The sequence below is a fragment of the Zonotrichia leucophrys genome, chromosome 10 (assembly GCF_028769735.1).
Source record: "Zonotrichia leucophrys gambelii isolate GWCS_2022_RI chromosome 10, RI_Zleu_2.0, whole genome shotgun sequence".
Lineage (NCBI taxonomy): Eukaryota > Metazoa > Chordata > Aves > Passeriformes > Passerellidae > Zonotrichia > Zonotrichia leucophrys.
The window spans coordinates 344,253-357,877 of NC_088180.1; the positions used below are offsets into that span (position 1 = coordinate 344,253).

The 13,625-nt window shown below is 43.7% G+C and overlaps 1 protein-coding gene across 1 annotated transcript; it reads left to right on the plus strand.

The window, feature by feature from the left end:
• Positions 1-11,478: 11,478 nt before the first annotated feature.
• Positions 11,479-12,926, plus strand: GCNT3 (glucosaminyl (N-acetyl) transferase 3, mucin type). Its single transcript, XM_064722114.1, has one exon. It carries the CDS (start codon positions 11,479-11,481, stop codon positions 12,754-12,756), a length of 1,278 nt encoding a protein of 425 aa, XP_064578184.1. The 3' UTR covers positions 12,757-12,926.
• The last annotated feature ends 699 nt before the right edge of the window (positions 12,927-13,625 follow it).

Below are 13,625 nucleotides of genomic sequence, written 5' to 3' on the forward strand. Positions count from 1 at the left end.
TTCCCACTCTTTTATAGCATCTTCTTCTCATTGGTTCAGCTGTGGCCTCTTAAAGGCAGGCCTGTTCCTAAGCTTTGATAATTGGCCCAGCTGTAACTCCTTAGGGGTAAGATTATTTCTACACTACCTTTATTTTCTTATATTCTATCCCCCTACACTGATATATAAAGCAAAATGTCTTCTCCAGTTCTAGATGCACAGCATAGGAAGACATGAGCTTACTTTGTTCATGACCAGCAGAACTAGAAACCTAATGTGTGCACTATTCCAAGAAATATTTTTTTAATGATCATCAGTAATGGGATTATAACCAAAGTTTTGCATAATATACATTGAGGCCTATGAGAATAAGGAAGTGTTGGATAGGTAACACTGGGAGTAAGTCATGTAGACAAGGTAAATTTTCTATCAGGCAGTGGACGTCAAAGAGAAATATTTAATTATTCAGGCATGTGAGATAACACATGGAAAGCACACGCCTTCACTGCACAGGAAAGAAAGCTCCACCCAGCCATGGCTACCCACCAGGTGAACTTAAAAACCCCCCAAACCAAACAAAAACCTGCTGAGTAACACACCCCTACAGGGAGATTGTGACTAATACATTAACAACTAAGACCTGAAAACCAAGATAACTGAGAAGATTCTTCTCACTCTGAATACTTCATGGGATAAAATTTCCCTAGGAGATGACAGGACTCTTGACTTTCATTATAAGAAAGAACATTTCTTGGATATGTACTATACATTTAGCTGTCAAGCCTTTTACTATTCTAAACAAAACCCCACAAAATCAGTCATGTCTGTAACTCTGCCAGACTGGCAAAGAGAAACTGAACTGACAGTGTTAGAAAGGTACAACATGATTTACCAGGAATCCAAGTGCCCAGAAGGGATACCAAGTGTGCCCTTTTCCCCTTGCACTGCACTGAACAGAATTGTGTGGTAAATATGCCAACAATTTAAAAACAAACATGAACAGAGCTGTTAAGAGATAGAGTGGAAGTCCTACAATAATCAAGAAATATGATTATTGATGGAAGAAAATGAAGAGCAATAATCCAGTTACAGTCAAATTTTTTCTCATACACCATATAAATTCTTTATGCAATGGAATAAGGCAGCTATATAGTAACTAAATAGCTTGAACAGTGATGTAGCCTCTTTGGGTTGATACTATTCCCACAGGAAGTAGAAGAAAATCTTTTCACCTGAGGATGAGCAGAAGGCACAAATCAATAATGAGGGCACATCTGCACTACAAGGCACTTCCCAGCACACCATGTGGTCTGTGGCACTGTGAAAGGCCTGTATCACCACACCTGCAGAGCTGCTGGCCTGTACTGAGAGCAGCTCATCCTGAAATGCCACCCCCCTAAGTGCCATAGGAAGGGCTGACCTAACCACATATTTCCACGCTGGAAAAAATTCATGTTTACACTGGACGGTTTGCTAAGACAGGAATTTTTTGAAAAAAAATCATGTTTACACTGGAGGGTTTGCTAAGACAGGCATTTTGCCAGGCCAAGTCCAAACTTAAATCCCCTCAAATGCAACTACCCATTGGTTGTATGGCTACTGAAGTGCCACCTTCAATATCTCCATCTCAGGGTACTGCCTAGGGCAACTCCCTAGCTCAGCACACTCCACTTCCTCTGGAGGATGAAGCCATTTCAGCAAGATCTCTCCTTTGTAAAACTCCTCACATCTAAACTGGGTGAGAATCCTGTTCTATTCCCTTCCTTTTCCTTTCCTAACAAAGCTCTTCCACTTGGTTTCAAATTTGGCCTCCACCCTCTTTGTTCCAATGCTGCTGCAGACAGGGGCAGAGCAGGGGACAGGTTGAAGGGAAACAAGGAACAGCCCACTCTGAATCCCAGCATCTGCGAGCCCCAAAATCTGCTGTATGAACGTCACCTTGGTTGCCCTGTGAGCATGACTGCTGGCAGCTCTCTTCTGAAGCCAGGCTGTTAATTTCATTATCAGCCTCCAAGTGACAGAATTTTAGCTAAATTTCTCCACCACAGGATGATGCTTGTGGCCATTCTGGACAGCAGCAGGGACACAGGTGTGACCCAGCCTTGCAACCTTAGAGAAGCTGTGTCAGAGAGCATTGCATGACAAACTCCAGGTCAACCCACAAGGAATTGCATACAGAACATTAAAGCAAATAGAGGCCAGGCTGTGGCACTTATGCTTTTCCTGGATCCTCCCATCCTGAGAACAAACACAAGACAGCAGGGGAAAACAAAAATCTGACAGATAAGCTGCTCTTGAGAAATCTGCTGGCTAAGGTGCAGCTGTCACAAAAGCAAGCAAGGAAACACTGAAGACAAGACACAATTTCCATGCCAGCTTTGCACAAGGCTGAAAAGAACTGTGACAAGCCATACAAGAAGAGGAAATGGCCCCAGGCTGCATCAGGGGAGGTTTCGAATGTGACAACCAAAAGTCTTGTCAAGCACAAGAACAGGCTCCCCAGGAAAGTGGTTGAGTAACCAGTCCTGGAGTTAAAAGACAAAATGTGTAGAGTAAAAGTGAGATGTGGCACTTTTGGACATGGTTTAGTGGTGGACTGAGCAGTGCTGGGCTGGCTCAGTCCTAGTGGTCTGAGGACCTAGTGGTCTCAAAGGCCTTTTCCAAGCTGAACAATTCTATGATTGTGCAATAGAGACGACACCAGGTTCTGTAGGAGGCAGATTTCCAAAGCATGTATTGTATATCCAGTGCTCTGATAAAGTTCATAGGTCGTAGTCAGGGAAGATACTAAGTGCACATTTTTCAGCAGATCTTATATATTTGCAGACTTGATCCCTCTGGGTGCCCAAGAACATTCATGAGCTAAAATGCCAATCTAAATGAGGAAGATTAGCTTTATGATTAAGGCTTATGTACTCACATGGCACCTCATACTGTAGAAGAGATTACATAAAGAAAATATTTAACTTAGGAAAAACCCTGGGAGACACGGAACATCACTTCCACAAAAAGAGTACAAAAATGAAGATCAAAAATTCACATTACATTGCTTTTCACCAAAGTGAAGTCTAAAAATGAAAATGAATCTTATTCCCAGGCTAGCACTCCGAACATCCTTGTCTTCTCTGAAGCAGGAACAGTCTCTCCTCTTTTTGCTTACATTATTTCTTAATTGTTAAAGTAATAGTGCTGAAAGAACACTGAAATATATGCCCAGATTCTATTCAAACTGCACCTTTTCTCAAAGTATTAAATTCTGCGAAACATGTAGGCTAATTGAAAGATGGCATGACCAAAATTTATGTCATTAACTAGGATAAGGCAAGGTCAGACAGCATGGCTAAAAAAATTATCTGAAAAGGAGTTTTTCTTTTAATCAAAAAAAATCTAGAAGTTGTATTCTAGTGCTGAGCTAAAAGCCCTGGTGTTCTTTAGGAAGGAGACATTGAGTTATTCTTGCATTACTAAGCAGGCACTTGCCCAAGAACACTGTATTCACATATTTCAAAAACATAAAACTCATTCTGCAGTATTTTATGATTCTGCAAAGTGACAAAAACAAACTTTGTTCATTTCATAAAATGAATTAAAAATCTACAGGAGAAAAGACAGCTGATATTGCTTGAACAACATACATGTTTGTAGACAGCAAACAATAGTTTTTAACTTAAAAAGATAAAGTTAACTTTATCACCATTACTTTGTGATTTGTTTCAAAAACAGCGCTGCACAAACCAAATGAAACCACACAGAACCTGTAATGTTTGAGGAGAGTTTTAACACAAAATTGTTCTTTCTTTCTAACCAGCAGTACTGGTCTTGGTGATTATTTTAGTCATGTTTTATTCATTTTTCCTCTTGAGAAAAACAACTTCCTTTTCTTTTTGCTTCCAGTAGCACTAACCTATACATTCCCATTAAAACTCACATCCTGTGTCTCAGTAGGATAGAGATTTGGACAGATGGGAGTATGTGTATATAGGAAACAGTAATTTCTAGCTGAGGGAAACTCCTCAAGGATATACAAAAGGTAACAGGCAATGTGCTGAAGATACCTTCAGTGTCAGAGGCAGTGTCTAGTCCCAACATTCACTGGGAGACAGAACAGGATTTGTTACTATGGATGAAAGTTCTCCCTCCCAATGCCTTGGTGTTGATACTGCTCAGCTCCTCACTAGAAACCATTGACAAGCTATAAAGAAACATAAGGAGTAATTAGTTCACATTTAACAAATAAGACACGTAAAGCTTTTCCACCATAAAAGAGTGTAATTCTATCAAATATCACATGGGACTCTGCTCAGAAGAGGCATATTATCTTTATATGAACGCAATATAAACAAAATTAACTTGAAGTTCAGAATTAGTTACTGGCAGAATGTCTCATGCTTGTTATTTGAATCATCTGCTGGAAACAATAGAAGAATTTGAAATACAGTTGAACTCTTCACCCAGAGTTGAACAACAGGCCTAGTCAATGGAATGTAGCCAGTTCCCTGAGCTGTAAATTAACTTCAGTTTTGTTAGGAACACAAGGTGAGAGCGGAACATTATTAGAGGCAGATCCTGCAATATACTGGATTTGCCAGATCCTCTGTCAGCTGTCAGACAGAAGGTGTTGCTGATACACCCAGTAATTTGGCAAGGCTACATCTGCTTCAAGTGCTTGTCTAATTTGGTCCCACTGTTAGGCCATTCAGTTGGTGATGAGGGCTTCAGAGTCCAGCACTGCACTCTGACAATTCTTCATGGATTCTGAAGTTGAAAAGAAAAGCAAACAATGCTGAGATGACTCTGAAATGCAGAGGAATTGCTTTTTACAAGTATGACATGCTTCAAGGGTTCTTTTTTTGTGACTTGAAAGCAAAGAATTACTTGGTTGTTTTTCAGTTGTTTTTTTTTTCTTTTCCTGAAGACTTGTATCTTCCCTTCAGCTTTACTCACCTTGCACTAAAAATGCTGGAGTTGCAAAGTGGGACTTGTGCACTTTGCAGGTATTATTTACATCTGCAGCTGAAACTTGGCACTCCATCTAGAATGCTTTTCACCCCATTGGCAGCTTTAAGCACACACAAAGTATTAGTACTGAACAAAATTGATGGCCTGAAGATAATCCCAAATTAATCGTTAATGGAAGCTCCAAACACAGCTGGAAACCAAAACATTGGACAAGCAATTTAAACCAATCCTCTTATGGAGGAAGGAAAGAAAAATGGACTTCTGCCATCATCCTAGATAATAATTTGTTCAGTCTTAATTAGAAAACTCTATAGACTACCAAGTATTTAGCATTTCTTCTGGGTTTTTTTAGTACCTTGTTTCAAACAAGAATTTTCCTAACCCAGTTTTCAGCTCACCGCACCTGTTACGGAGGTAATAGAACCATGGAATGGTTTGGGTTCAAAGGGCAAAACTACCCAGCTAATAATGCCAAAACTGCCCAGACTGCAGCTCAGACCCTCCTGTGTGTGAAGGTTTTCCCTCTTTTTTGGTGAAGAGAGTTTAATCTGTGATGTGTATTTTTTATTCAAATGAGCACAACGACAAACACCACATTTCCTGACCCAATTCTTTTCTACATGTTAAATATTCACACTAGTGAGTATATATGTGCCTGTCAATTCTTAGCAGTAAAGAGACACGGCCATATTGCTGGTCAGATTTACAGTTCCAGTTACACTAACACTCATCTAAGAAAAAAATAGAAATATATCTTTTAAAAAGGAAACAAACCACCAAGCAGTTGATTGCCAATACTCTGCATTTCCTCCTGCCCTTAGCTTTAGCAATGGTAGCTAACACCTTGTGTCAGCAGCAGGTGGACAATGCCATCTGTATTCCAGGATCTCTGTCCCACACTGGCACAGCACAGGGCATCCTGCCACAGTATCAGCCAGGATTTACACATCAGTGCTGGGATCTCACCATTTTAAATGTGGAACAGTGTAGCCCTTTTTGCTGTATCATTTCCAAGTAGTTTCCAGGAGATCATGAACCATAACCTTCCTGAAATAAAGGAACATTAGTGCTTTTAAAGAACACCTTGTTTCAGTATGGAATCTATTGTTTGCTGAAATATACCCTTGCAAAGGGTGGTAGTTTTCTTGGCATTCTTTTTTTAGCTTTGTTTTTTGTAAGTTTGCCTGGAAAAGATGGGAGGGAAGAGCAGTTCCAACTTACTAGCTTGGTTGAATCCAGTCTTTATTGTCCAATAAGTGTTCCACAGTTAGTCAAATACACATTTTGCAAACATTCTAATTTTTTATGCACTAGCCTTTGGCAAAATCTTTCTAGCCTGTCCATTTTTACATATACACCTCAGGAGTTTGGTATGGTTTTGGTGACAATTCCAGTGGTTTTTCTCTGAAACAACCCACAAAATTTCATCTTGGTTGTGACTAAGAAAAATGACTGAAAATATATTTTATAGTACCATGTCACTCTTCTGCAAGTTGCCTGATAACTAGAGATGCAAATAATCAAACAGTTATTTTTATTTCATAATCATAAAGACATTGGCTCTATGACTTTCAATTGCCAACAGAGTCCAGAGATGAAGTGATTAATAGCTACTTGTGACAACAGCAAAATTGCTTTAAAAATGTGGGTGAAATGTCCTGGAAACGGCTATTCACAACAGCAGCATTAGACAATACTGAAGTAATCTGAAGACCAGCAAATCACTGAAACACTCTCATTCAGGTATATGGGCTATTCCAACAAGAGAAGTTAAGACACTGCACATTTTTAGGTAATATCAGAGCAAAGTTGAGCCCAAAGGTTCAGGTAAAAACTATGAAATTATCTGTTTGAAGTAAAACAAAAACACACTTCTCTTCTTCCTCTCCATCTGATTTCAGTGAGAAAGAGTGCTTCAATTCACACACTTCCACTCAGATTTATTGTCACTGTTACATAAACTGGACTTCTAACACCCTCACTGCTGAAACACAGAAGAAGTAGAAAAAAATACTTCATCCAAATCTCGGACTGAAAATAACATGAAGAGAGGGACATACCAGTGTTGTGTCTTTATAAGACTGAACTACTACTCCCCTTCCCACTGTTAAATTTGTAATTAAGGTGTTTTACCATAGACCTACATTTTGGTACTCCTTCAAAGCACACTCTTTGCCTAAAACAAGTGCCAAAACCATGGAGAATGGCATCATTTTATAGGCAGAAAATGCATGCCAGAAGGTTAGAATCCATTAGGGTTTTCAGCTTATTTTGGGGATTTTTGTGTTGTATAATTTTTAGTAAGAATAGTAAGTAGAAATACATATGCCAATCTTTGATTTACTGACACCTAGCACCACACCATTACGGTCTTTGTTCACAAAGATAAGCTCAGTCGTGCTCGTTTGCACACACTGAGGAGCATGACCTTCAGTCAGCTAAATCAATATTTTAGTCTTTGGACAGTAAATGCTCCTCAAAACCCTTCTCCTTCTTTGGCCCCCTCTGCAGGGCAGGACACGCCAGCACATATGTCATAGGTGCCCAAAGAAAGATGCAATTGCTGTCTGCTGCATCAGCACCACAGATGCAGCACAGAACTGTTCCAGAACACAGATCCACACACTGAGGCAGTGACGACTTGGAGGTGGGATGCTCAAATACCTCAGTGGTTCTAGACCTCAGCTGTTTAGCTGCTGTACAGAAAGTTTCTTTTTTGCTGTTGTAAACTTTTGCCCTGGGGATAGTTTACAGCAGTGTGAAAACATCACAGACAGACAAGCTGTAGAGACATGTTATAAGCATGAAAAGAATGAAACAATAAGCAGTAAAAACCTTCAGGATTTTCTCTGACAGAAGTGCAGCTAGTGTTCCTTCTAGCTTTGTATAGGAAACAGAAGTGTCAAGTGTATAAGAGAATTTTAAAGGATGAAAATATGAAGAAAATAGATCATCTGAAATAAAGAAAAAATGGTACTATACTCCCCACAACAGCATTCTCCCCTAAAAAGTAATAACATATTGAATTGTGAATGTATGGCAGAAAAAGTAGGGCGCTCAAACTATTATGAAATACTTGGGTTTCTTTACAGGATTGCAGCCAGAACAAGGGCAGCACATGGCAAGAACTTCAGACAGAACTGAATAGCCCACAACAACAGTTCCAGAAGACAATCACCTTTCCCCCATTGATTCCTTGTCCTTCCCTTGTAATGCATTCTATGACTGTGAAGGTAAGGAGTGCTCTGTGTGAACCCTCCAAGCACTGAAGGAAAATTTAGTGAACTCATCAATAACTATTCAGCAACAGGATAAAGCCCCAGTCTGAAGTATTCTTAGCCAGCTGTGGGACATTCAAGGCAACTGTCACAGCACATGTCACCAGCACCTGTCACCAGCAGTTGAGAGGGACACAATACACAGCATCCCCACACAATTCCAGAGAGCTTCAGCCCACACAGAGTAACATTGGAAGGCTTCAAGCATCTGCCCATACAGAGTAAGCATGTCAGTTCAGAAGGCTGTAAGCATCTTCTGCCCAACCCTTACACCCCTGATGTTGATGCACTGCCCCTGTGTGCCCTCTGCCCCCTTTGGTGGTTGCTCAGTGCCCCCGGGCACTCCCTGGCTCATTGCTGCCAGTGCTGCCCACAGCTGTGCCCACGGGGATGAGGCTGGGCCCCACTCCCAATCACCACAACCTGTGCAGCTACAGGCAACCAGACCAGCTGTAGGTCTAAACATATTCAAATATTTCTGGGCAGCCACAGAGACATGAAAGCAACAATCTCCATGATACAGAGGCTTTGGACATGATCTGTGTGTCAGCCATCCCTCCGTGCATGTGTCTGTGAACTGTGGCAGACTCTCTACTTGTGACCAAATCGAACTGCACAGAACAGTGATAAATTGATAAAAGTTCTACCACAGCACAGTGAAGTTCAGAATACTATTTAGACAGCTGAAAATAAGGCAAGAAATAAAACTAACATGCTTTTAAGGGTAAAAGACAAAAACCTTTCTCAGTAACATTTGTGTCTATTTCAGAAAGTTCCTTATCTCTTAAGAAATCACCTCTTCAATAGGACAGTTATAATGGGGTTTTCATTGTGGGAAATGCACAAAGTTATATCCATTCTTTTTGGTTCTTTATTCCTGCAGCCCTGACATCCTCTATCATCTGTCTAAAAGAGTTTTGTTTTCTGTTTTGTTTTTATTTCCCATGATGTATGAAGCAACCCTTTTGTAGAAACAATGCAGCATGAGCTAATGCATTTATGATCCCCAGTATCACTGTGTTTTCTTTGTATTATGTCCTTCAAGAAAAAAAACAGGTTTTCTTCCCCCAGGACACAGTCCAGCTCACAGTGCTGGCCACCACAGTCAGAAACAGTGCCAGTCTTAAGAGTGGTTTAAAGGAAATTCTTTTAAATATCTCTACCAGCATCATCCTATTTATTTGTCTGTCTCTTCAGCAATCTGTATAAGGTGAGTAATGCCTTGTCCCTATTTTGCTTTATTATACAAAATGTAAGTGAGGAAACTCGTTATACCTTATGAGCATTGTTCAGCTGTTGTATAAAATTTCAAGTGGCCAATACTACCCCATAGACTGTACTTCAATTATGATTGTCTGCTTTGGCTTTTTTCTAAGCCATACTCACTTGTGCTCTTCAGTCCAGCAATTTTGTCTTGGATCAAAGCAGGAATGGTCTGACTTCAGTAAAAGTGCACCAGAGGTCAAAAAAGAGCAAAGCAATGAGTCTGCAGCTGTAAGATGAATAGCATTAGGCAGTGCTCAGTAAATAACAGGAACTGGTATGCATGCTACAAAAAATATTGTGGCTTGATATTTTACTTGCTGCTTTTTACTGGTACCTTTTCATGTCCTTTCCGAATCAGGTTTAGAGGTACTGCATGTAGTGCTTTCAAACCATTTTTCACAAACCAGCAATGAAGTAGAACTCTGAAAGGAAAATTAACATCCAACAGTTTCTTCAAAGATGAACTTGACCTCTACCTTGTCATCAAACTGACCCAAGACTCTGCCTGTGGGCACGCAATCTCAGCAGCTTGTAAAGACAGTTTGAACTGTTAGACAGTACAGGACTTTGACACATAATTCAGTTGAAAATAAATGGAAGCAAACAGAAGGGAAGTCTGTAATCAGACAGTTACAAGTTTCAAAAAGCAGAACGTGCACAAGGTTCATCATGTTAAAGTTTTACTGATAAAGTGTACATATACAATATACTTACATTTGCGTAAGGTTTATTTATTTTGAAACCTCAATACTTCCTTGTTCACTTCCCATCTTTGCTTTGTTCACTTTCCCACTCTGGAGTATGTGCCAAATACTTCATATAAAAAGAATACTGAACTTCTGATGTCTGAAGATTCATAATGAGAAAGCTATCATGAAATTTTCCAAATGTTTATTGGTAATTTTAAAACTACAAATCTCAAAACTATAAGCCAAACACAATCCCATGATTTTTAGATAAGTATCACAATACCAGCAGAGACAGTTAAAAAAAAATCTGAACAGCCAAGAAGATGGAAATGTAATTTATTCTCCATTTCTGACATAGTTCAAAGGAAATACTGATTTTAAAAAGAATAGTTCTTTTGAAAAGAGCCATTACTATTAACACTAATAACATTCCTCATGTGAACACAAATGAAAAAAGTGGAATACAGTGTTTCACAAGAGGATACTGTATCTTACTAAAAGATGTGTACTTGGCAGAAAATTACATACAAAGTATACCTAGGAAAAATTTTGCTTAAATAGCAGTCAGTGACATTATCACTAATTTTGCTTAATAATACTTTATTACAGAACCAAAAATTAAAGGAAGATCAGAGCCAGCCCCAAGTACTTTTAGGTGTGGACCTACAAAATAATTTTACAGGCCTCGTGCAGGGTTAGGTATTTTTCACATAACTAATCCAAATAACTCTGGGGAGAGGCAGCAGGCTGATTCACCATGGGTTTAGGTTACCTATTACCTATAAACCTGATATCTACATGTCTCTGACACCTCACTTATAGCACAGAAGTTCAGGTTGTGCAGACCCTTGTCTGTTTCGGGAGTCAAACTGTCTGGACTTTGTAACAAACCTGCTGCTTGAAGTTAGTAGAGCCGGTAACACCCACCCACACCTTCTCCCATCGAAGTTTCTGTAAAGATATTAGCACACATCCTCCCTATCAATCAGAACACTGGAAAAGCAGGTTAGACACCAAGGTACTCTAGTAAATCTTTTTTTAAAGTGCATTACAGAGGGCCGAATTCCAGAGGAATTTTCCTTGTGTTACGTGCTGGACAGGGGTAAGGTGAAATATCATCTTTTAAACAGACCCAGAAGATATAGAACCACCCCCAGTGTTGATAAAACCCAAGAGAGCCACGCCACGGGGAGGGAGGGGACTGTTGTTCACCTGCGGTCACATCGGCATCGCCCGGCACTGCTTCCCCACCTCCCGGAGGCAGCAGGTGCCCGGCTCCCTCAGGGCAGCGCAGCCCGGAGCGCGGGATGCCGTGGTGGCAGCGGGCCCCGGCGGCGCGGCGGCGCTGGGCGCTGCTGCTGGGGCCGCTGGCGCTGCTCGCCGCCGCCCTGGCGCTGCGCGGCACCGCCCGCCCCGGCCCCGCCGAGCGCCCGCAGCTCTACCGGGCGCTGGAGCTCTCGCCCAGCCGCAGCATCAACTGCTCGGGGGTCGTCCGCGGGGACCAGACGGCCATCCGGGAGGCGCAGCTCAGCAACCTGGAAGTGGCGAACAGAAGGGCTTCACCGACGCCCGGCGAGTACCTGAACATTGCGAGGGACTGCAGAGCCTTCAAGGAGACCCGGCGCTACATCGAGTTCCCGCTCAGCCAGGAGGAGGAGGAGTTCCCCATCGCCTACTCCATGATCATCCACCACAAAATCGACATGTTTGAGCGGCTCCTGCGGTCCGTCTACGCCCCCCAGAACGTTTACTGCGTCCATGTAGACAGCAAATCCCCGGCCGCCTTCCAGGAGGCCGTGAGGGCCATTGCTGCCTGCTTCCCCAATGTCTTCGTGGCCAGCCGCCTGGAAAGCGTGGTCTATGCCTCCTGGTCCCGGGTGCAGGCCGACCTCAACTGCATGCAGGACCTCCTGCAGAGCCCTGTGCCATGGCGCTACCTCATCAACACCTGCGGCACCGACTTCCCCATCAAGACCAACGCCGAGATAGTCCGGGCGCTGCAGCTGCTGCAGGGCCACAACGCCATGGAGTCCGAGAGGCCCTCGGCCGCCAAGAAGCAGCGCTGGGAGTATCACCACGAGGTGGGGGAGACCATCTCTCGCACTTCCCAGAAGAAACTGCCCCCACCCCACAGCTACCCCATGTTCACGGGCAGCGCCTACACCGCCGTCACACGGGACTTCGTGCGGTACATCTTCGAGAACCCCACCGCACGAAAGTTCCTCGAGTGGTCCGAGGACAGCTACAGCCCTGACGAGCACGTGTGGGCCACCCTGAACCGCATGCCGGGCGTGCCGGGGAGTATGCCCCTCAGCGATAAGTTCCAGCTCTCGGACATGAACGCCCTTCCCCGCCTGGTCAAGTGGGAGTACCTGGAGGGGGACATGAGCAAGGGCGCGCCCTACCCTCCCTGCACCGGCCGCCACCAGCGCTCCATCTGCATCTACGGGGTGGGCGACGTGCCCTGGATGCTGCAGCAACACCATCTCCTGGCCAACAAGTTCGACCCCGAGGTGGACGATGCGGCCATCCAGTGTCTCGAGGAGTACCTGCGCCACAAGGCCCTGTACGGCCGGGGGCTCTGAGGGGGAGCCGCGGAGACTCTGGCCAGCGACTGCTGCCTTCCGTGGGCGACTCAGCCGACGGCGCCTCGGGGACGGCGGGAGAGGATCCCCCGGGCCCTGAGGGGCCCACGCCTCGGCGCGGCTCCGAGGAGAAGCCCCGCCGAGGGTCGGACGAACGAACGGACAGAGGGACGGGATGGCCCGGCGGAGGGAAGGGCCGGTGGAAGGGCGGGAGGGGAGGCTCAGCCCCGTGCCGCTCGGCTCCCGTCCCGCGGGGTCCCCGCTCTCGCCCGGAGCCGCTGGAGAGGCGGGCGGGGCGTTGCGCAGCCCCTTCCCGAGCCCATCGGCAAAGGCAGCCCCGGGCTGCTGCCTGCACACGGGCAGCCCCAGCCACGGTGCCCCCAGGTCCGGCTAGGGGCAGAGCCGAAACAATGATTAATTTGCTTTTCTACAGAGCACCTGGCAGCCGCCGCCCGTTCAGCGCTGCTCAGCTGAACATCTGGCTGCTGCTTTTGTCTCACTTTAATCTTTGACTCTATCAAAACTCGTCAATCGTTAAAGGCCAATCTTCAATAAAATCCAAGATAGTAAAATCCATAGCGCTTCGGTATTCTGTGTCCTCTGATGAGAATGGTTTGTGCTCCTGGCAAAAAACCAGGCAGCATTAAACCAGTTAACCTTTTGTGCATCCACTTCTCTGCCTGAAACACAGGCAGAGGGATGCACACAATTGTATGCAAACCTACATTTTCTAAAATCCACATCTCTCTTCCCAACCCCCCCCCCCCAAAAAAAAAAAAAAAAAGATATTTTGGTGATATTTCAATACGGTAATTACGACATCCAGTAATGGACAATGGACAAAGCAATCACTTAACACATTGGTTTTT